At 39.8% G+C, this 21,078-nt stretch overlaps 1 protein-coding gene across 9 annotated transcripts; it reads left to right on the forward strand.

Annotated features, from left to right (window-relative positions):
* Positions 1-723: 723 nt before the first annotated feature.
* On the forward strand, positions 724-18,668 carry CCNJ (cyclin J). 9 transcript variants are annotated; one of them, XM_045362161.3, is made up of 6 exons: positions 724-901; positions 2,006-2,115; positions 7,906-8,116; positions 14,453-14,752; positions 14,840-14,999; positions 15,624-18,668. In XM_045362161.3, exons 2-6 carry the CDS (start codon positions 2,047-2,049, stop codon positions 16,033-16,035), a joined length of 1,152 nt encoding a protein of 383 aa, XP_045218096.2. In that variant the 5' UTR covers positions 724-901; positions 2,006-2,046; the 3' UTR covers positions 16,036-18,668. The 9 variants fall into 9 exon arrangements, with proteins under 9 accessions (XP_045218096.2, XP_073858389.1, XP_005566119.3 ...); XM_074002288.1 differs by having other exon boundaries at positions 14,876-14,999; XM_005566062.4 differs by lacking the exon at positions 724-901 and adding an exon at positions 1,216-1,373.
* The last annotated feature ends 2,410 nt before the right edge of the window (positions 18,669-21,078 follow it).

Raw genomic sequence — 21,078 nt, forward strand, 5'->3', positions numbered from 1 at the left:
CAGACAGGCCAGGACAGCCTTCTCCCTGGACTATGTCAGGTTAGGCTGGGATCTGCCACCTTCAGCTCCTGAGTTTCCCTTTTCTTGCCTTTGGTTCCTGCGGGCCTGCTCTCCTGGGTATAAGCATCGTCTAGGGATAGGGTACGGCTCATATATATGTCTGCTGATAATCTTCAAATGGATGAAGATGCCACCCAGAATCACGTAACATGTATTTATCACTTTGTAGTAGTTCTTTATCATCATGTATCTTTTTGGACAAAGGATTCAAAGTAAAAGGGGTGAAGTTTTAAAAATATTTACGCTTTACTATTAAGAGATTGATCTACAGTCTCAGAAAAGTGGGCAGTCTCACTGTCCTAGGGTTACCATCCACCTCTTTTGTGATAATCCACCAGAGGTTAAAATAGAATTGATTAGGTTTCTTCTAATCACATTTCAGCCCCCATATCACCTCAATTGACGTCGGAGTGTTCTCACAGTTGTGCAGTTTCCTGATTTACGAGCACAGATGGTTAATTACATCCACCATGGGTTTGACAAGCAAGGTTACTAGAAGTAATCTTAAATCGCTTCATTCAAAGCTCTTGGGAATCCCTACAGCAACGAAAATAAGGAGGGGGAAGAGATTAATTAGATTTCTAGAAGAAAGGCGGAGTTTGAGGTGGAACTTAAAAAGAGAGAATTTCATAGGAAAAAAAAAAAAAAACGCTTCAGGGGCTGCAGCTAAAGCACATTTAGAGGGCCTGATGATCCACGGAGCAGCCCCTGGGATGGAAGGGGCTGGTGCAACGTGAAGTAAGGCAAACCGAATCCATGCTGTGAAGACTTTTAAACGCCAAACGGAGGCGTCGGAACTTTGCTCCGCGGGCACCGAGGAGCCATCGAAGGTTCTCAGCAGGTGAGTGGCCTAACTAGATTGGTCACTGCAGTGATCCACGTTACAATTTCTCCGGCACTCTGCCGACCCCAGCCCGCGATCAGGCCAGCTTCGCAGTAGGTGGCGGCTGCGCGCCCCGGCAACCGAAGCGCCAGGCCCCGCCGCGCCGGCCGCGATGCTCACCCAGCCCAGGCGGGAGCCGCCGCGCCGCCGCCTGGCTCTGCACCTGGACCCGGCCCGACCGCCGATTGGACGGCTCGGGGCGACCCCGCTGTATCGCGAGACGAGATTGGCAGCGGCGGGGCCTCAAGTGCCCCCGCGCTGGCTTTGTACGCGGAGCCGCCTGCCGGTCCTTTAACAATGGGCGGCGCGAGCGTCCAGGCGCTGGGCCCGAGCTGAGGCCGGCGCTTAGCGGCCGACTGTCCGCAACATGAGCGGGGCCGGCGTCCCCCGCACGCCGGCGGGGCTGGGGCTGTAAGGGCCGCGGTTCCGGGTAAGGGAGCCAGCGTGGGGCCGGGCGGCTTGGCAGGCCTGGGGTAGGCGCGAGGCAGCGGACCCTCCCGGGGTGAGGCGCAGAGCCTGGCTGGCCCGGCCTTTTGTTCCCCTTTCTGAGGCCGCGCGGAACGTGCGTTTCTCGGGGGTCCCGGGAAGGAGCAGGCCCCCGACGTCTACGCGGAGACCCCCGGCCAGGCAGACGGTCACCCCCGGACTTTTCCATGGGAGCGTTTCCCCTCAGCGGGGCAATGACCGTGTCACCTCTCCCCGCTGCTCAGGACGGGCGGGAGGGCTCCAGCGCCGGACGCAGGGAGCCCCAGCTGGGCCTCCCCCAGCTCTTCCCGAGCTCGCACCTGGCTCCGCGCTTTGGCACCTCAGGGCCCGAGTGGATCCCCTTTTGCCCGACACACAGTCGGACAGGGAGTCTCAGAGTCCTTCGGCTCTTACTGAGGGGCAGACCCGGCCTCGCGTGTGGCGTTGGGGGAAACGACTCGGGTCGGGCTGTGTTGAGGAAGAGTCAGGTGAAGATGAGCAGCCACACCGGGTGGCCTGAGGTCACACCCCCCGGGGAGGGGGCACAGAGGGTCGCGGGGGAGCCGGCAGTGACCGCGCCTGGGGTGTGTCTTACAGACTCGAGTTGCCGCGTCGGGTTGGGCGCGCCGCCGGGTCCCATGGAGCTGGAGGGGCAGTGGTGGCGAGGACAGCTGGCCGCCGACATTCACCAAGCGCTTCGCTACAAGGTAACTCCGAGGCCCGGCCTGCCTTCTCCTGTGTCTCGCGCCAGTTGTTCTGAATCTCGGCTCTCTAGAAGGTCTGGTCAGGTTCTTTACTCACTATCTTCTGGGCCAGAAAAGACGAGTTTGCTCATTTGCTCAAGGTTAATTAACTTCTTGGCTCCTTCTCTGGGATGTATCAGAAGAACCTGCAACTTGAATGGGGAGGGAGATTGTAGTTGGGCCAGGGAACGTGGAAAGGGACGTTCTGATATCCAGGTGGATCATGAATTCGATCTTGTATTTTAAACGATATATATACTGAATTTTTGTTGGGCAGAACAGCCCTCTTTGTTCGAGAGTTGCCGTTGCATGCAGCCAGTTTAAGTCGCTTTTGTACATAAATTCCTCAACCTTTCCGCTCCCTTACTGTAAGACTTGGGACAAGTTAAATTTCTGTTTCTTGATTTCCTCATCTGTAGAATGAGGAATAATATGAGTGTGCTTTATGATTCTGGCGATTGTGAAACTAAAGTTAGTACTGTACATGTGCTTAGAAACTGCTCTTGGTAAATAGTAAGCACAAAGTGATAACTTCTTATCGCTTACCCCTCAGGATTTGGGCTGTTCAAAAGCCCTAAAGTGGAGGGAGTTGGCCGCCCCTTCCTGCTGATATCAAAGGCAGAAAGTAGACCTAATATACTTAATAGATATTGCGAAAAAAATACTTTTCCAACACAAAGCAGAGTCTGTATATTGTTACTATTAAGTAACGATTTTATTCTGCATGTGGCAAGGCACATTAGGCAGATTAATGAGACATTTCTGCCTCTTTGATAACCAAAAGAGAGACCAGATCCAAAATGATCTCTAACTTAACTCAGTTTCACCTTGGATAAAGAAAGCCATTTGTTAAATGTAGAAAATTGAGAAAGAAGCAAAATAGCTGACTCTTTCAACAAAAAGGATTCTGAATCTTGGGGTTGAGATCCTGGAATGATAACGAATTTTTTATCTTGAGTTTCTGACCAGGTCAAGTAGATTGGAAAACCTAATTCTGACTTAAATTGTTACCCTTTTCTAGGCCTGAGATTTCTAAATGCTACTTCCTAATTCTGACATTCAGTTTCTAAGATTCACTAAAATACAGTTCAGCCCCCTTGGAGATGGTTTGTACCGCATAAAAATTCTAACTAGTGGGATCTCTGGAGTCTTAGGAAAGAGTTACAGGTTCTTTACTTGGAAAATTGTCCAGATACGCTTTTGATCTTTTCTTCTTTGGCAGATGTCATCTTTCAACGTGCAATTTTTTCTTTTTTAAAAAAATTAATAAGAGTTGTACATATTTTGAAAAGTGTTTTAAGTGTCAGCCTCTTTATTCCTCTGGTATGTGGTGAAATTAGTTGATATTAAGAGTACTTTTTTTTTGAGTTGGAGTTTCACCTGACCTCAGGTGATCCACCTGCCTGGGCCTCCTAAAGTGCTGGGATTACACGCATAAGCCACTGCACCCAGCCAAGAATACATTTTTTAATTGGCATGACACTTAAAAGGTTTTTCTTGGTGATTTCTGTAGTTTTCAATCATTTTATGTGTGTATCATTTTAATTCATGAATGATGATCTGAATTAATTTTGTCAGTTGAGGTTGGACATGGGATTTTTTTTTTTTTTTGGTTTGTTTTTGTTTGTTTTTTCTAGATTTAGATTTGTTGAAGGCTTTTGTGAATCAGTTTCTGGAGCATCCAAGGCATAAGACCCAACCCTACACTCAAGTTGCTTATGAGCTATCAGAGGACAAGGTACCACAGGGTCTGAAGGAATGCCACTGAAAGTTTTCTTGGGCCACCTATGGCCTACTGCCCTGGGTTGTCTTTATGTTTAAGCATTATGCAAACCGTGGTTCTTACTGGCAACACTTTATAAATAATTTACATTAATCAGTAAAACTTAAACTTGTGGAACTGGAGAGACCACTGTTTGTAATATACTGAAGGAAATTTAAAATGGACTTTTCTCCTAGAAAAGACGTGGTAATTCCAGGCTATTAATTGGTGATTCAGTCGGATAGTCATCTGTTTTTCTTCAACATGTTGATTATTTATGACATACATGATATTATGCCAGGTGTTAGAGCAATAACAGTGAACAAGACATGATCCTTGCCTTCATAGTCTAATCTTATCTATAATTTAGAGCATCCACATTTAGGTCTTCCTTTGTGCAGTTGCCATTGAGATACTGCGGAAGGTGTTCTATGTTTAGGCCCAAGGTTTGTGGAGAAATATTTAGTGTGACTAGCACTGTGTTTACTAGGGAAGAGTGAAAATGACAATAAATGGAAATCATGCCAACTATCCACTCCCTCAAAAAAAAAACCCCTACAAAGCAGCTGTCACCTTACACCCTTTTGTCTCCTTTCTTCTCATTATTTTGCTGTGTATAGTTAGTGTGATAGGCTGTTTGAGAAACTGTTTTTAGGAACCTTGACAAATGGGAACAATTCTAGCTTTGTGAGAAACATTAAGAAAGTGGTCCATCAGTGTTTTCCAGGGAGTCTTTAAGACCATGTTCAGGCCACTTTTTGGGAAAAACCTGATCTGGTGTTGCCTTTTTTCCCAACTCCCTAATCCCTGAGTTAAGTTAGATTTTCTTCCTAAGTGTTGCCATAATAACCTGTGATGACTATATCGTGTGATAATCTATGTATTTGATTCACCTGCTAGAGATAGGCTTAAGACTGTTTTTCCAGCTTTTATGCCTGGGTTAGTATAGTGTCTACAACGTGGGAGATGCTCAATAAATGTCACATGATAGCAGCAAAGGTAAAGTTGCCACTCACTTACACCATCATAAAGATCCGAAGAAACAGTTAAGGAGAAAAAAATCCTAGGAGCTGCATGAGAAATCGGCATCTTTATGTGAAAAAAAAAATTTTTTTTTGGCCAAGCATGGTGGCTCACACCTGTAATCTCAACACTTTGGGAGGCCAAAGCAGGTGGATCACTTGAGTCTGTGAGCTCGAGACCAGCCTGGGTAACATAGCGAGACCCTGTTTCTACTGAAAGTAACTGGGCATGACAGTGAGTGCTTGTAGTCCCAGCTACCCCAGAGGTTGAGGTGGTTGGATTGCTTGAGCCTGGGAGGTGGAGGGTGCAGTGAGCCAAGATAGTGCCACTGTACTCCAGCCGGCGCTACAGAAGGAGACCGTGTCTCAAAAAACAACCAGAATTGATGTATTCTTTGGCTATACTACTAAATTACATTGACTATTTATCCATTTATCTTAGATAATATTAATTTAGGTGAATATATAACTTTCCTTTTTCATTTATTGTAAAATGTATCATCATAAAACTTTTTTTCCCCAAACTTTTAAGTTCAGGGGTACGTGTGCAGGATGTGCAGGTTTGTTACATAGGTAAACGTTTGCCATGATGGTTTACTGCACAGATCATGCCATCACCTAGGTATTAATCCTAGCATATACTATTCTTCCTGATCCTCTTCCTCCTCCCACCCCAACCCTCCGACAGGCCCCAGTGTGTGGTGTTCCCCCCAACATGTGTCCATGGGTTCTCATCATTTAGCTCCCACTTATAAGTGAGAACATGCGGTATTTGGTTTCCTTTTCCTGCATTAGTTTGCTACGGATAATGGCCTCCAGCTCCATCCATATCTCTGCAAAGGATGTGATCTTGTTCCTTTTTATGTTGCACAGTATTCCATGGTCTATATGTACCACATTTTCTTTATCCAGTCTATCATTGATGGGCATTTAGGTTGATTCCATGTCTTTGCTGTGAATAGCTTCACTATTGTGAACAGTGCTTCAGTGAACATACACGTGCATGTGTCTTTATAGTAGAATGATTTATATTCCTTTGGTTATATACCGAGTAATGGGGTTGCTAGGTAAAAGGGTATTTCTGCCTCTAGGTCTTTGAGGAATCACCACACTGTCTTCCACAATGGTTGAACTAATTTACACTCCCACCAACAGTAAAAGCGTTCCTTTTTCTCCACAACCTTGCCAGCACCTGTCATAACGTAAAACTTACCATTCTAACCATTTTTAACTGTACAGTTCAGTGACATTAGGTACATTTGTATTGTCACCACTATCTATCTTTAGAACTTTTTCATTTTCCCAAACTGAAACTCCATACCCATTGAACGATTACTCCCCAGTTTCCTACCCTCTAGCTTTTGATAACCACTGTTCTACTTTCTGTCCCTATAAATAGGACTATTCTAAGTAACTCATTAAGTGGAATCATACAATAAATGTTCTTTTGTGACTTTTTTCATTTAGCATACTGTCTCCAAGGTTCATCCATGTAGCATATTATCAGAATTTTCTAAGTCTGAATAATATTCCATGTATATACCACATTTTGTTTATCCATTCATCTGCTGGTGGGCATTTGCATTGTTTCCACCTTTTGGTTATTGTGAATAATCCTGTTTTGAACATGTGTGTACAAATCTCTCTTCAAGTCCCTGCTTTCAGTTCTTTTGAGTATATACCTAAAAGTGGAATTGCTGGATCATAACTCTGTTTAATTTATTGAGGGATTGCCATACTGTTACCTGTAACAACTACATCATTTTACATTCCCACCAGTAATGCACAAGGATTCCAATTTCTCCACATTAAAGCTAACACTTGTGATTTTCTGGTTTTGTTTTTTTGTTTTTGATAATAGCAATCCAACTAGGTGTGAAGTGCTGTTAGTGGTTTTGATTTGCATTTCTTAATAATGAGTGATGCTGAACAAACATCTTTTTCATGTTTCATGATATTTGTTGGGCATTTGTATGTATCTTTGGAGAAATGTCTATTCAAGTCCTTTGCCCATTTTCATAATCAGGATTTTTTGTTGTCCAGTTGTATAAGTTATATAATCTAGATATTTACCCCTTATCAGATATGATTATAAATATTTTCATCCATTCTGCGGGTTGCCCTTTTACTCTGTTGATAGCATCTTTTGTTAAATAAAAGTTTTTAATTTTGTTAAAAGTCCCCTTTCTCTTTTCTTTTTCTTTTTTCTTTTTTTGCAGGGCATGGGGAGTTCTGCTTTTGGTGTCATATCCCTGTTACTTCTTCTATTGTGATACGTGTTGGGTTTAGTATCAGTATTATGCTGATTTTATAAAATGAATTTGGAAGCTTTTCATCTTTCTCTATGCTCTGGAAATATTTTAATAGTATATAATTTTTCCAATTTTTAAAAAACAAGTTGATATAGTCCTGAGATTGAACAGTGATTTTAGGTGTATGAGAGGATGATGGGAAAGGACAGATCATAAAACAGCTAAAAGGGAAACAAAATTAGAAGATACTAGTGTATAGGTACTGGTTTCTACACTAATGCAAGTATAATACTGCATGCAGCATTTCCACTTATCTATTACCCTTTAACCAAAAGTTTTGAGCATCTTGGAGAGGTGTAGGGATGTGTGTGTGTTATGTGGTTGGTTTTTTGTCAGGGATGTTTTTCTGAAAACACCTGGTAGGGAAAATAGGATTCCCTTATTAAAAATCTTTGTAAGATGAATCCATTCGAGAAAGCAACAAACAAGAACATCTATAATTGTTCACATCAGAGGTGGTTAAGAATAAGGAGAAAATTTTGGTTTTAAGTGTCATTCATTATCCTTCCACTTAACTTTTTCATTTTTGTATTCCAGTCAAGAAAAGTATGTTTTAGGCACTTGTAATACTAATATATTGGAAAAACAATGTTAAGTCATTGCATTGTGGGGTAAGTCTACAGATAGGTCAGACTAAATGTTGTTCCTTTTGACTTAGGAGCTGAAGTTGCCCTCCTATAAAGGCCAGTCCCCTCAATTAAGTCTCAGACGGTATTTTGCTGACTTGATTGCCATTGTGAGCAATCGCTTCACGCTCTGCCCTTCTGCCCGCCATCTTGCTGTCTATTTACTGGACCTGTTTATGGACCGCTATGACATCTCTATCCAGCAGCTGCATTTAGTTGCGCTTTCCTGCCTGCTTCTAGCAAGTAAGTATGAATCTGATTTACATGACTGGAAATTTCTGATGTTTATGTAATAAAATAAATTTATGTAGAACTCAGTGAAATATCATCAAATCCCATTCATTCCAGTTCACTAGTATCAGGAAGCTTAAAAGTGCTTCTCAGTGCAATAATTCTTAACCAGACATTGAAAAATGGCTTTGGAACCTGTTAAAAACATGTGCCTAAGCTGTACATCCTCGGCCACTCCAGATCTACTAAGACAAAATCTACATAATGGGTACTGGGTATTTTTTAACTTTTTGAAAAAGTTCCAAAGGTGATTTTGCTTTACCTTCCAATTGAGAACCATTGTCTTTAAACAGTGGTTCTAAACCAGGAGCAGTTTTGTCCCACAGGGAACACTTGGCAATGTGTACAGACGTTTGGTTGTCACATCTGGTGATAGAGTGGGAGATGCTTTTTTAGCATCTAGTACATAGAGGCCTGGGATGCTGCCAAACATCCTGTAGTGTACAGGACAGTTCCCCATAACAAAATTCTGTGTCCCAAAACATCAATGGAGCTAAAGTTGAGAAACTGTCTTAAAAGTACCATACTCTTATATTAAAATACTTTCTACTGACTACATAATGAGTTGGCTTAATGAACTAAAAGTTAATGTGCAACTACTACAAATGTGAAAACTTTTGCTTTTGCATTAGACCAACTATGTAGTAGGCTCCAAGATACAATCTGATACAACCATGTTTGTTACTCAGTACAGAAAATACTGGTGGACCTTTTGGCCTCTCTTTCTCTTTACATTTTCCTGTATCTCATTTCATTGCTTGTTGGTACTCTCACTGAAGATAGGGCACGTAAAGGAATTGAAATTGTGTTTCTTTCTTTTAATAATGTGGAAGATTGTATTTGATATGGAAGTTGAATCAGTAATATAGTTTCTATATTCATGTCATTACAGTAGAAATTTATAGTATGTAGATGTATTGATAACCTTCACTTTTAACTCCCACTTGAGGGATAAAGATTGTATTTGATATTGAAGTTAAATCAGTAATGTAGTTTCTGTATTATCCATGTCATTACAATAGAATCTTAAAGTAGTACGTAGATATACTGATAACCTTCACCTCTCCCACTTGAGGTTTTGGGGTCAAATATGGCTGGGATGAAATAAGGAACATTCCCCCTATATCCATGCCACTAAAGTTCTTGAGCACTTCTGTGCTTGGCTGCTTACAAACCTGAAAGCAAATGTAGTCCTGTGTAATATCATTTCTGGTACTAATCTCTTCTCAGATTTTATTTTCCGACCTTTGTTCTTTCTTTGATCTGATGACCTCAACTACTTATTTTATCCCCTGGAATGTCCTTTTGTAAGTTATTTCAGATCCATTGTAGAACCAGGCTGAATGTAAATAAAACACAGCTGCAGCATGACTTCCCACTGCCTATATGTTAAGGTGGAAACTGCTTAATGTAGTGTTTAGAATCTTTCATCTGGACCCAGCCATCTTTCCAGTCTCATTCCCATGTACGTTGAGCAAAATTCTTAGAATACCATTTACTTCCTGAATATCTACATTTCCCCTTTAATCTATTGTTCTCTAAAATTCAGACACTTCACTCATCCCTCACCCCTCACCCCCCACCCAGGAGCCAGAGAGGTAATGCTTGTATATTTATAATTAACCTTTAATTTAGCCTCTAATTAAAGTTTCATGCTCGTAAGTAACCATGTGTGTAATACTGTATGTGTTTAATCACTGGCTGTGAAGCCCTTTGGGGTTTAATAGTTTGTATAAGATTGGAAAAGCTCACACTTGACAGTTTAGATGTGAGTCCACAAATAAAATGGCTTTTTGTTATTGTACAGAATGTTTATTATAGAATCAGTTTATAGTAGAGTGTCATTGGAAATCAAACATGCAAGTTAGATTATTTTAAAAGCTTGGTATCATTAATGGAAAGTAACTGTGTGGCCATCACTGTCATTTTAACACTACCATGTCCCACCTGCTCTATGCCTGTAATTCTTGAAGTGTAGTGTGGGCCAAGTGGGAGGGTCATCTTTGTGTACCATCTTAGGTTGGTTGGAATTGAGTTTTCAATTGTTATTTTTAAATTATATATTTCTATTAGTTTAAGGTCATGAACAATTTATTTTATTGAACTATTTGGATTAATATCAGTGGTAAGATGTAGTTATTTGTGACTTTCCAGTAATTAGGCATTAGGATCTGTATTTGCTAGGGTTCAAATATGAATTATCACTTATTACTGAAAGAACTGGATACCTCCCTCTTTTTTCTGCTGATGACTCCTGATTTCCCTTTCCTTGAGGAAAGAATTGCTTTTACATTCTTCCTTTTGCACGAGAGTAGGAATGTATGTGAGGTATTCTTAAGGAGTTCTGCTCCTCGCAAGTAGCAAGTTGTTCAAAAGAGTTTGAGCTATCAGTTCTATACCAAGGTCGGGAATTGAAGAGGTTGGCCCTTAGCAGGCAGCAGTCTCTTTACCGTTGCTCCCCAACCCTAGTCTATAACTTTACAGCAGAAGAGCTTAGGATTCTTATAAACTGATAACCTGTTTTCAATGATTCCTGTTTTAAATTTGTGGAGTTCATTGTAATGGGAAGCTGTAAGTGGTTTGGCCAAAGATGGAGCATACTTTGTAAGTTCTAGAAGCAAATGCTTATGTCTATACTATTAGAAGAAAGAGCCTACAGATTATCTCTGATTGGAGAGCTATGTGTAGTGTTTTCGAGCAATGACCATAGTGATGGATTCCCTGGGTTGGAATCTTATCAGCAATATGAATTTCAACAACCCTTGAATCTCAGGTTATTTCTTTATAAGATGGAAATAAAGACACCTTACAAAGTTGTTCTGAGGATCAAGTGGGGGTAATATGTTTAAAAGCATGTAGGAAATGGAAACATTAAAAGATTAGCATGGTAATTATTAATTCCCCCATAAGTTGCTCTGTTACCTTTAGCCTGCCTCCTTTACCCTAAAGGTTTTGGCCTATTTCAAACTGGACCCTAATTTGTCCAGGGAAATTCTGCTATTCCAACTCTTTCACATGTATGCCCTGGCTTCCCTTGGCTTCTGTGACCAACATTACATTTATGGAGCATGTGGAAGTAATCTTGGAGATAAGATTTCTCATAATTTGCTCAAGATCTTACATAACTAAGAAATGATCTTGGAGTCAAGACAAAGTGAAAAGTGAGACAGAGGCTTATAGTAGTAACAATTTGTAACAAGTACTTGTTTCCCCTTGCCAACCAATACTGGGTTAGCAAAGCTTTTTACTGATCTGTGAAAATTTGTATCTCACAGCTGGTTTAATTTACATCTCAATTTTTAATGAGCTTAGAATTTTTTTTCTATGAATTACCTTTTTCTTTGCCCACTTTTATATTAGATTCATGTTATAAATTTGTGATAATTCTTAGTCTATGTTAGGGATGACTTTTTCTCCTCCTACTTAGTAATAAAACAATAGAATGTGGATTGGCAGAGCACTTGGTGACATCTGATCCGTGCCCTATTCAGTATATAAATCTCTACCACATACCTACTATTCACTGCTGGCTTTGAAAATGTGTTGGTTTCCATGGCTGATATGAACATATCCTATAAAGGAAAGACAACCCAGTGTTTTTGTTTCTATGGCCTCTAATTCTTTATTTTCTGGGAAGCAGATATGAATTTCCTGTGCCCTTATTTCCTGTTTGGGGCCTTTATCAATATACTCACATGGCTTCTGGTATTTCCTTTCAATTGAAGAAACTGATCTTTGTGATCTGTGTGTGGTAATGTGGATAAGTAAACTTAAAATGAACATATGCATAGAAGTCAGCACAACAAAAACTATAGATATGAATGCAGGTACTCATTGACATTATCACACTTTTTGAAATCTTTTAATATCCATGTATCTGAATATTTATTACTATACATAATGGAAAAGTTACAAAAAATTTGAACCCTGAATTAAAACTTCAAGTATGGTTATTTATTCAGAATGCAGATTATTCTTAACTTAGCAAGATCAATATGCAAAGTCCTTCACACTTGTAGTAGCCAAATATTTTATAAATGCAAACATCTCATAGATACTTAATAATATAGAAATCTGTCAGTTCTGGTCTAGAAGTGCAAATTTGGGAATTCAGATATAAATTTTCCTTTTGGCTTCCATTTTTGGTTTGATTGAACTTATCTGACCTTAAATGGATTGGCCAACCTCACTACCTTGGTTTTTGAGCAGTGAAATTGGGCATATGCAATTTTTTTCCCAGTGTTGAAGATTTCAAAGAGATAATATGAAACATTCTTACTCCTTCAATTACGATGTATTAATTTCTTCAAAGGAACTTTAAGCATAATATAAATAAACTCATTAATTTCTACAGTATTCCTTTGAAGTATTCTGTCAGTATTGCTGTTGCTACACAAATGGCAGGGTGCTTGAAAGCTGTAATGATTCATCCAGAGACACTGAACCAAATTTCTAGGTCATTCTCCTTCTGAAGAATTTCACTTTATACAAAGAACATTGGTTTCCTCTTCTTTTTTCAGGCAATATGCTGGATAACTGTGTCATACAGACCACTTTAGTGCTTTCAACTTTAAGTATTTGCTATTGGCAAAACTTGTTAAATTGATCTTTATGTGATTTTAATTAGGAAAGGCTATCTAGATTCTTAAGGTTTGAATTACTTAAGTTTGGGATCAACTTCTACCTGTAGCAATATTTAGAGTGGTTTAGATATAAGGAAGTTCTCTGCCATCACTCCTGCTTCTTTGGGCTTAGATTCTTCACAACACATGAGCTTAGAATCTCCTGGCATAGGAGAAAAACACCTTTTATACCAGTTCCGCTCCCTAAGCAAAGATCAAGGCAGTCGGCAGCATTTTTCCCCCAGCTCCAAAGCAAACCAACATGAGCAAATCCGCACTGGCTCTAGCACCACTGCCTGTACACTGAGCATCTGGGCTGAGTGTAGCAACTTTAATGTGTGGTGCAAACCCATCCCCTGTAGAAGAGAATCATCACAGAGGAACTCTTCTGGTTTCTCCTGGTTTGGCATTCTTTCTGGTTCTTCTCCCAAAAAACGTTTTTAAAGAATAAAATTATAAAATTTCCAAGGAAATGAAAATATATTGAAATATATCAAAATATTAAAATAATTTTTATATAGTAATATGTGTTGCTATAGAAACATTCAAATGATTTTGAACAAGTATGGGTGTAAAATCTATTGTGAGAAATCTATAATAATCATAGTATGATGGTTTTAAACCTTAAATCTAAAATAGAACACAGTAGTAAGAGCTTTAGTTATAATTTCCTTTCTTTTGTGGACCACCATGGAACAAAGACCCAAAGAGGCTTGATGACAACTCTGGTTCTGTTGCTGCATCTGGAAAATCATAATAGTACTTAATAGTTTATAAATGTTCTCCAGCCATCAGTTCTAGAAATACTTTCTAAAATGAAGGCTTTATATATAGAGACAGTAAAATGCTTGTTTGGAAAGTAAAGTGTAAGATGGTACATAATCGATAGAAACATTCTGGGACTGGAAAGGGAATCTTTATTCTTCAGCTGTGCATAGTTGAAACCTTATAGATAGTTATTTCCAGAAAAGAAATTAATCCTTTTGAATAATGTTCAGCCATATTGTCTTTACTATTCTGCTTTCAGTAAGGGAATTTAAAAGCAGATATAAACTATCTCCCCCATGCCCCTTTTTTCTTCAACAGACTAGATTTTTGTTTTGAATTCAGAAGAAGTGGGGAATGGGGTTTTTTATGGAATGATAGTACTTGTGTTAAATGTTCACCCAATTTCTCCCTCCAGTCTCTCTCTCTCTGGAATTGAGATTATATTGATGCCAAGATGAAACAATTGGAGCTTAACTATGTTTTATTTCAAATAAAACTATGACATTAAATTGTTAAAGCTATCTTCTACTCTAAAATCAAATAATTCATTTTGCTAGCTACCACCCACTGCAAAAAAAAATTTCCTGAAAATACTCAGCTGATGAGATTGAGTTATTTTTTTCACTGGCACATGACTATTTCCATTCTATACTAGAACACAGAACAAAATGTTTACGTATTTCAAGCATTTTTTTTTCCAGGGGATTGGGGAAAGGTTGGGGATGGTGGCACTGGGAAAGAAAACACAGGTTCTGGCACAATTGTATCTGTGTAAGGTAAACTACGTCTTTGGATCTAAATCCTGGCAATAAGACAGCAAATCCCATTTTACTGACTAGACCTGTAATGATCACTTGCCTAACATTTTCTCTCCCCTCCCATCCCCTTTTCTTATAAGGTAAATTTGAAGAAAAAGAAGATAGTGTGCCTAAGCTGGAGCAGCTCAACAGCCTGGGTTGTATGACTAATATGAATCTAGTATTAACAAAACAAAATTTGCTACATATGGAACTATTATTATTAGAAACCTTTCAGTGGAACCTCTGCCTTCCAACAGCTGCCCATTTCATTGAGTATTATCTCTCTGAAGCAGTACACGAAACAGATCTTCATGATGGCTGGCCAATGATTTGCTTGGAAAAGACTAAACTCTACATGGCCAAATATGCAGATTACTTCCTGGAAGTGTCTTTGCAAGGTGGGTTGTTGTGAATACCAGTAAGTGACTTGTGCACTTGTGACTCGTGTATTCTGTTCCTTAAGTTCATTTTTGGTGTCTCCACAGATTATGCCTTTCTAAATTATGCACCTTCTTTAGTAGCTGCTGCATGTGTGGCTTCTTCGAGGATTATACTTCGTCTTTCTCCAACGTGGCCTACAAGACTGCATCGTCTTACTGCCTACTCTTGGGATTTCTTAGTACAGTGTATTGAACGACTATTGATGTAAGCCTTTTTATTATTGTGTTTGTACTTTCTCATTAACAGTTTTTTTCATGCATGAGGTGCCCTGAAAACAACTTCTGAAAGGCACAGAGTTTCTAGGTTATTTGATTTTAGCAGCAGTTACTTGCTGCCATGAGCAAGCCCATGTATGAGCAGAACTCTGGGGAAGGAGAGTCCCTTTTGGCCATTAACCAGTTAGAAGATGTCATTGCTAGAATGATTCTGGGCACATGATAAGGAAAGGAGCTGCTTTTTTGTGTCTGTAAGTCAGTAACTCTGAGATCAGTCCAGGCCAGCCTTGCCCCATTCCTAACATCTTTGAATTTTGGGGGCCACCAGGATGTTACCAAAGTGGCAGCCACACTTACGTGCTTATTGTGGACACAGCTCCCAAACTGGAAATAATCCTCAAAGCTACCAGGAAGGTTCACATCAAGGGAAATAGCTTTAGAAGGACACAAGCGGGGTCTCACTGTTGTTGTAATTATGGTGCAGTGACTGCTACCTGGGTAGTGGTGGCAAGTGGTGGAAGAAGCTGTTGGGGAGTTGGGGATGGGGCCTGACTTTCTTGCAAATTCTTCTCAAGTAATATTTTTAATAGTTTCCTTTCTCTCCATGTTTCAGCGCTCACGATAATGATGTGAAAGAAGCAAACAAACAGAGAGGGCAAGCAGGACCTCAGTCAGCGCAACTAAGTGTGTTCCAGACAGCCTCCCAGCCCTCACGGCCAGTTCACTTTCAGCAACCTCAGTATCTCCATCAGACACATCAGACCTCACTGCAGTATCGCCATCCTACGTCAGAACAACCAAGCTGTCAGCAGATTGTATCGACCACACACACCTCATCTTACACACTACAGACATGTCCTGCTGGCTTCCAAACTAGTGTTCAGGGCCTTGGGCACATGCAGACTGGTGTTGGGATGTCACTGGCAATACCAGTAGAAGTTAAGCCCTGTCTGAGTGTTTCTTATAACCGGAGTTATCAGATAAATGAACATTACCCTTGTATTACTCCATGTTTTGAAAGGTGATTATGTGTGAAGCTGATAACTGACCCAGACTGCTTTGTGACATGAAGCTATGGGTAAGCGTTTTGTAAACTTCTGTTCAAAAGGAAAGGGATCTAAGTGACATCAGAACTCTTCAGGTGCCAGCACCAGGAAGACTGAATATCCCTTTTAATGCACCATGAATCCTGGGAGGACTAAGCAAATTAACAGTATGTCAAATTCTGTTACAACAAATCCTTGTATGACAAAAATGTTCAAGTCCTGGCTGATGGTCCAAATATTTCAAAAATACTCAATACAACAGAAAATTTGGACAGACTCCAATTTGCCATTTTGAGAACTGACCTGTGGTAGCATCTGGGCCTAATGTTGGCTTCTAAGTCAAAGACTAAATGTTTATCTTATCTATGGACTTGCCAAACAGTCTTTTATGAAGGAAAGTTACAGTATTAGTTTTTGAAAAGGTTTTTTTACTCTGCAATTTTTTATTTTTGTTCTACACATGAATTTTTGACTAAGTTTAAACTTACGAATTGTTATGCTGTACCAATCTGTGCAGTGAAAAAATTTTTTTAGATGATTCTATATAACTTCCTCTCATAAATAGTATAGGTATCTGGATTAATATACTAAAATTAAGGGTAAAAAAGATCTTGTTTTTTAAATCATGGTCATAATTTTTCTTTTTTTCCCTAAGTGATCAACCTCAAATTTTTAGAATTAAAATAGATTTAACTCAGGGAATCTGTACTACTTGGAAACACTTAACTGTAATGCAACATGCCTTGGGAATGTTATAGTGTGAACTACCTTTATAACATAGGTTAAAATACTCTTGCTAGGGTGTGTTTTCAAATGAGAACGTAATATTATAGCTCAGAATGAAGTGGTAGTTCCTGTGATTCATAATACATATGTAGGTTTTGCATTTCTCAGTGCAATCTGTGATTTATACTCAGAATCGACATTCTTAAAAAGTTATTTCAAGGGATGGCATAACTCTAAGAGGTCAGTGCTAGAATAAAGTCCTGTAGGTTTATTTTGGAAGGGACTGTGGCCAGGGTAGTTCTCAGGTTGTGCTAGAGCAGCACTTTGTTATGTGGAAGACAGGTTTTTTAAGCAACCTTTGAATCCAGCTCTAGTCCGTCTAAGCAGGCAAAGGTAACTGATGACTAAATTTCAGTAGCTACTTTCATTAGATTGACCCTACAACTGCCCTGGGACATTTCACTGTACTGGTATTAACTGCAAACAGCAATAATTGTCATTACAGCAAGGGCAGTTTGGGGGTAAAGAATTTTGGAAGAATAACCTTAAAAAGTTAAAAAGTCATTGTAATAACTGATAAACTGTATACATTGTGCTCTTTTCTGTGGGAGAAGAAAGATTTGGTGGAGGGAAGCTTTCTGGTTTAAAAATTAGTAAGATGTGTCTTTTTGTGTTTTTTTTAAGATAGCACTTGAATAGAAGGGAATCTGCGTGGCAGATATGTGACTGCCACAATATGCATTGAAGACAAACTTACTATAAAGATGTTGTGGGTATGCAGCAGGAGTCTCAGTAATCAAGCCAATGGCCTTTGTCAGGAAGGGAAGGGGCTCAACACAGTGATGGACTGATCCAGATGGCTCCCGGGGATGAATGTGGGTGGGTAGCTTCTGCCAGCATGAATGCTTAGAGAAATATCCTTTCCTTAAAAAGAAAATAACTTTTATATTTAGAGTACATAGGGCATGATGTGGATGTATTAGTCTGGTAGATAAAATGAAAACCACTCAGGTAAGAACTCTCACTCATGGCAGCTTTTAAGCATGAAAATTGTTTTCTGAAAGTATCATCACTTTTCCTTTTTAAAGAAGGCTGCTAATTGGATTTTGGTAGTTCTTACCTCAAGAAAACTTGAATTGTTTGGGGGGAAAGTAGGCTCAAAAGAGAATATATCTTTCACATTCACATTCAGAACCCAGCAACCTGGAGTCCAATTTTCAGTATTTTAACTACCTCAATAATGCTATGAATGTAAGATATTGGGATAGAGATCCCAACTTGAAACAACAGCCAGTGCCTGTGGAAACTTAATGTCTTGTCAAATACTTTTATTGATTGGTTTATATGCCGTACTTGTTATAGAAGAATATGCCTTTTAAAAAAGCTTATTAATAACACTTTCCCAATTTATATTTTAAAAAGCTAAAGAACACTGGATTAATAATCTTTTGGGAGGGTAGAATAAAATAATTGATTACTATTGCTGCATACCCGGGGTGGGATGGGGTGGTTGGAGAACCAGAACTATTTTTAAAACATTAGGTTTCAATATAAATACAACTCACAACTGCTAGCTTTGGGGGGTGGGGGAGCATTGTGTGGGTTTTGTTTTGTTTAATTTATTGATTAGTCTTCAAAGTAGGCTTTTTTTTTTTTTTTGAGATTACTGGACCATCATTAAATGTGTACTGTGAAGAGATTAATATGTATGAAGGGCTTTACCAAAGTCCACTAAATAAACACTACTCAAGTACAGACTGCAAACCAAAATGTATCTGTGTTATGACATTAATTGCAAATAGCAAGTATGGTGCTAAAGTCTACACCAATGGAATTAGATGAGTGCTATGCACTTAATTTTAAAATAAAACTAGTTTTCAGTAAAATGGCTTTGGTATTTTTGTTTCAAATACAAACTTGTATGTTTGCAGCTCTAGTGAAGCATCTCATGTAATTCAGACTTGGAATCATGATTATATTTACTAAAAGCCATGAAGATGTAGAATATAGCCATTAGTTCGTTATGTATTCCATACTGAGCATTAAAGCTCACAAAAGTATATTGGACACCATTGCTGCCTTTTGAGCTTAAAATCAGTTGTTAGTATGTTAGCATCTACAGATTCTAATTTATTCAACAATCATGCAAGCATCAGAAAATCTGAAGTTTGATCTCAAAAGTAGGGACACAGAAAATGGTTAAAGCTGTGAGAAGGAACATAGGGTCTACAGTGAGTGCGAATGGTCTGTTTACCTGAGTATAAATATCATTTGCTACTTAATTCAACTCAAATCTTAGCAGATGGAATTTGTTTTGAAAAGTAAAGTTTAACAGGTTTATACAAGCGGGTGAGGAATTTACATGCCTTTTTAAAAAGCATTTTTGAAATCAGTCTCAAAAGTATTGTATCGTCACTTGTTCTGGCACAGTGCCAGGGTTTAGCAGCTCTCAAGAGTTAATATACCACGTTCTTTAGAGCTGACTTTAAGAAAAAGAACAAGCATTCCAAACCAGGCCAGGTAGCTTTGCCTTGAGGCAATCTGAGCCCCATGTGACAAGTTTATAACCAACAACTGCCTGTCAGGCACATGGTAAAAGCCTCCCTAGCCTCAAGCAGCTTACATCTATGATAAATATGACTAGCACACTTGAAGCAATTAGGCTAGTAGAGGCCTGCGCGGTGGCTCATGCCGGTAATCCCAGCATTTTGGGTAGCTGAGGCCAGCGAATCACTTGAGGCCAGGAGTTTGAAGCCAGTCTGGGCAACATGGTGAAACCCTGTCTCTACTAAAAATACAAAAACAAGCTGGGTGTGGTGGCACGTGCCTGTAGTCCCAGTTACTCGGGAGGCTGAGGCACAAGAATCACTTGAACTCAGGTGGAGGCTGCAATGAGCTGAGATCACACCACTGCACTCCAGCCTGGGCAACAGAGCTAGACTCTGCCACTGAAAATTAGGCTGGTGTAGTCTGGAACTCGGTTTAATATCGTGTTGGTTTAGGAATCACTCAACATTCATTTTTCCATCCCTTAGATTTTAAAAAAGTAACAAGTATAGTCAGTTGACAGCATAAAGATCAGGCTCAGGGGTCATATGGGAAGGACACCTGCTGTCCTATCCTTGACTATCACTCTGTCTTTCCTCCCATAACACCCTCTGCCTCCCAGGTAAGCATCACCACCCTGAATTTAGTTATCAAGTCCATAAAGCCTTGACATGGTATGCAATTTATATGTAAATGATTTCCCCTGTTCTTAAAGTTTTATCAGTTACTCAAAGGGACCTGTAGTTAAAAATGGTAACAGTCATTATCTTGTATTCATTTACTTGCTAGTTTCTCCCTACTAGAACCTTGTGTTAGGCCGGTCTTGCATTACTATAAATAAATACTCAAGACTGGGTAATTTATAAAGAAGAGAGGTTTAACTGGCTCATGCTTCTGTAGGCTGTACAGGGAGCATGGAGCTGGCATCTGCTTGGCTTCTGGGAGGCCTCAAGAAACTTATTCATGGCAGAAGGGTAAGCAGCAGCAGGAATCTCACATGGTGGGAGCAAATGCGGGTAGGCGAAGGTGCCACACACTTTAACCAGCTCTCACGTGAAGTGAACTCACTAACAAGGACAGCACCAAGCCATGAGGGATCCGCCCCCATGACACAAACACCTCCCACTAGGTCCCACCTCCAACACTGGGGATTATATTTCAACATGAGATTTGGGTGGAGACAAATATCCAAACTGTCAAACATATCTTCCCTCTGTCTGCCAGGCTGGAGTGCAGTGTCGCCATTATGGCCCACTGCAGCCTCAACCTCCTGGGCTCAAAAAATTCTCCCACTTCAGCCTCCTGGGTAGCTGGGATCGTAGGCACACACCACCACATGCCTGGCTAATTTTTACAATTTTTTGTAGAGGTGGGGTTTGCCATGTTACCCAGGCTGTCCTTTTTTTTTTTTTTCTTGAGATTTTTAATTTTAGAAGAGCTTAGATGTACAGAATTATTACTAAGATAGTACAGACAGTCCCCATATATCCCACAGCCAGTCTCCCTTCTTATTAATATATTGAAATGGTACATTTGTCACAATGAATCAGTACCAATGTATTATTAGTAACAGAAATCCATGCTTTGTTCAAATTTCCTTAGTTTTTCCCTAATTTCCTTTTTCTCTCCCAGATTCCTATGCAGGATATCACATTACCTTTAGCACTCAGGTCTTAGGCAACTCTGGGTTGTGACAGTTACTCAGACTTTGTCTGTGATGACCTCAGCAGTTCTGAAAATCCGTGGTTA

Source organism: Macaca fascicularis, chromosome 9 (assembly GCF_037993035.2).
Source record: "Macaca fascicularis isolate 582-1 chromosome 9, T2T-MFA8v1.1".
NCBI lineage: Eukaryota > Metazoa > Chordata > Mammalia > Primates > Cercopithecidae > Macaca > Macaca fascicularis.

Coding starts and splice junctions, on each gene's coding strand:
- CCNJ (XM_045362161.3), top strand. CDS start 2,047: ATGGAGCTGGAGGGGCAGTGGTGGCGAGGACAGCTGGCCGCCGACATT. Junction 8,117..14,452: donor TTCCTGCCTGCTTCTAGCAA/GTAAGTATGAAT, acceptor TTTTCTTATAAG/GTAAATTTGAAGAAAAAGAA. Junction 15,000..15,623: donor TGTATTGAACGACTATTGAT/GTAAGCCTTTTT, acceptor TCCATGTTTCAG/CGCTCACGATAATGATGTGA.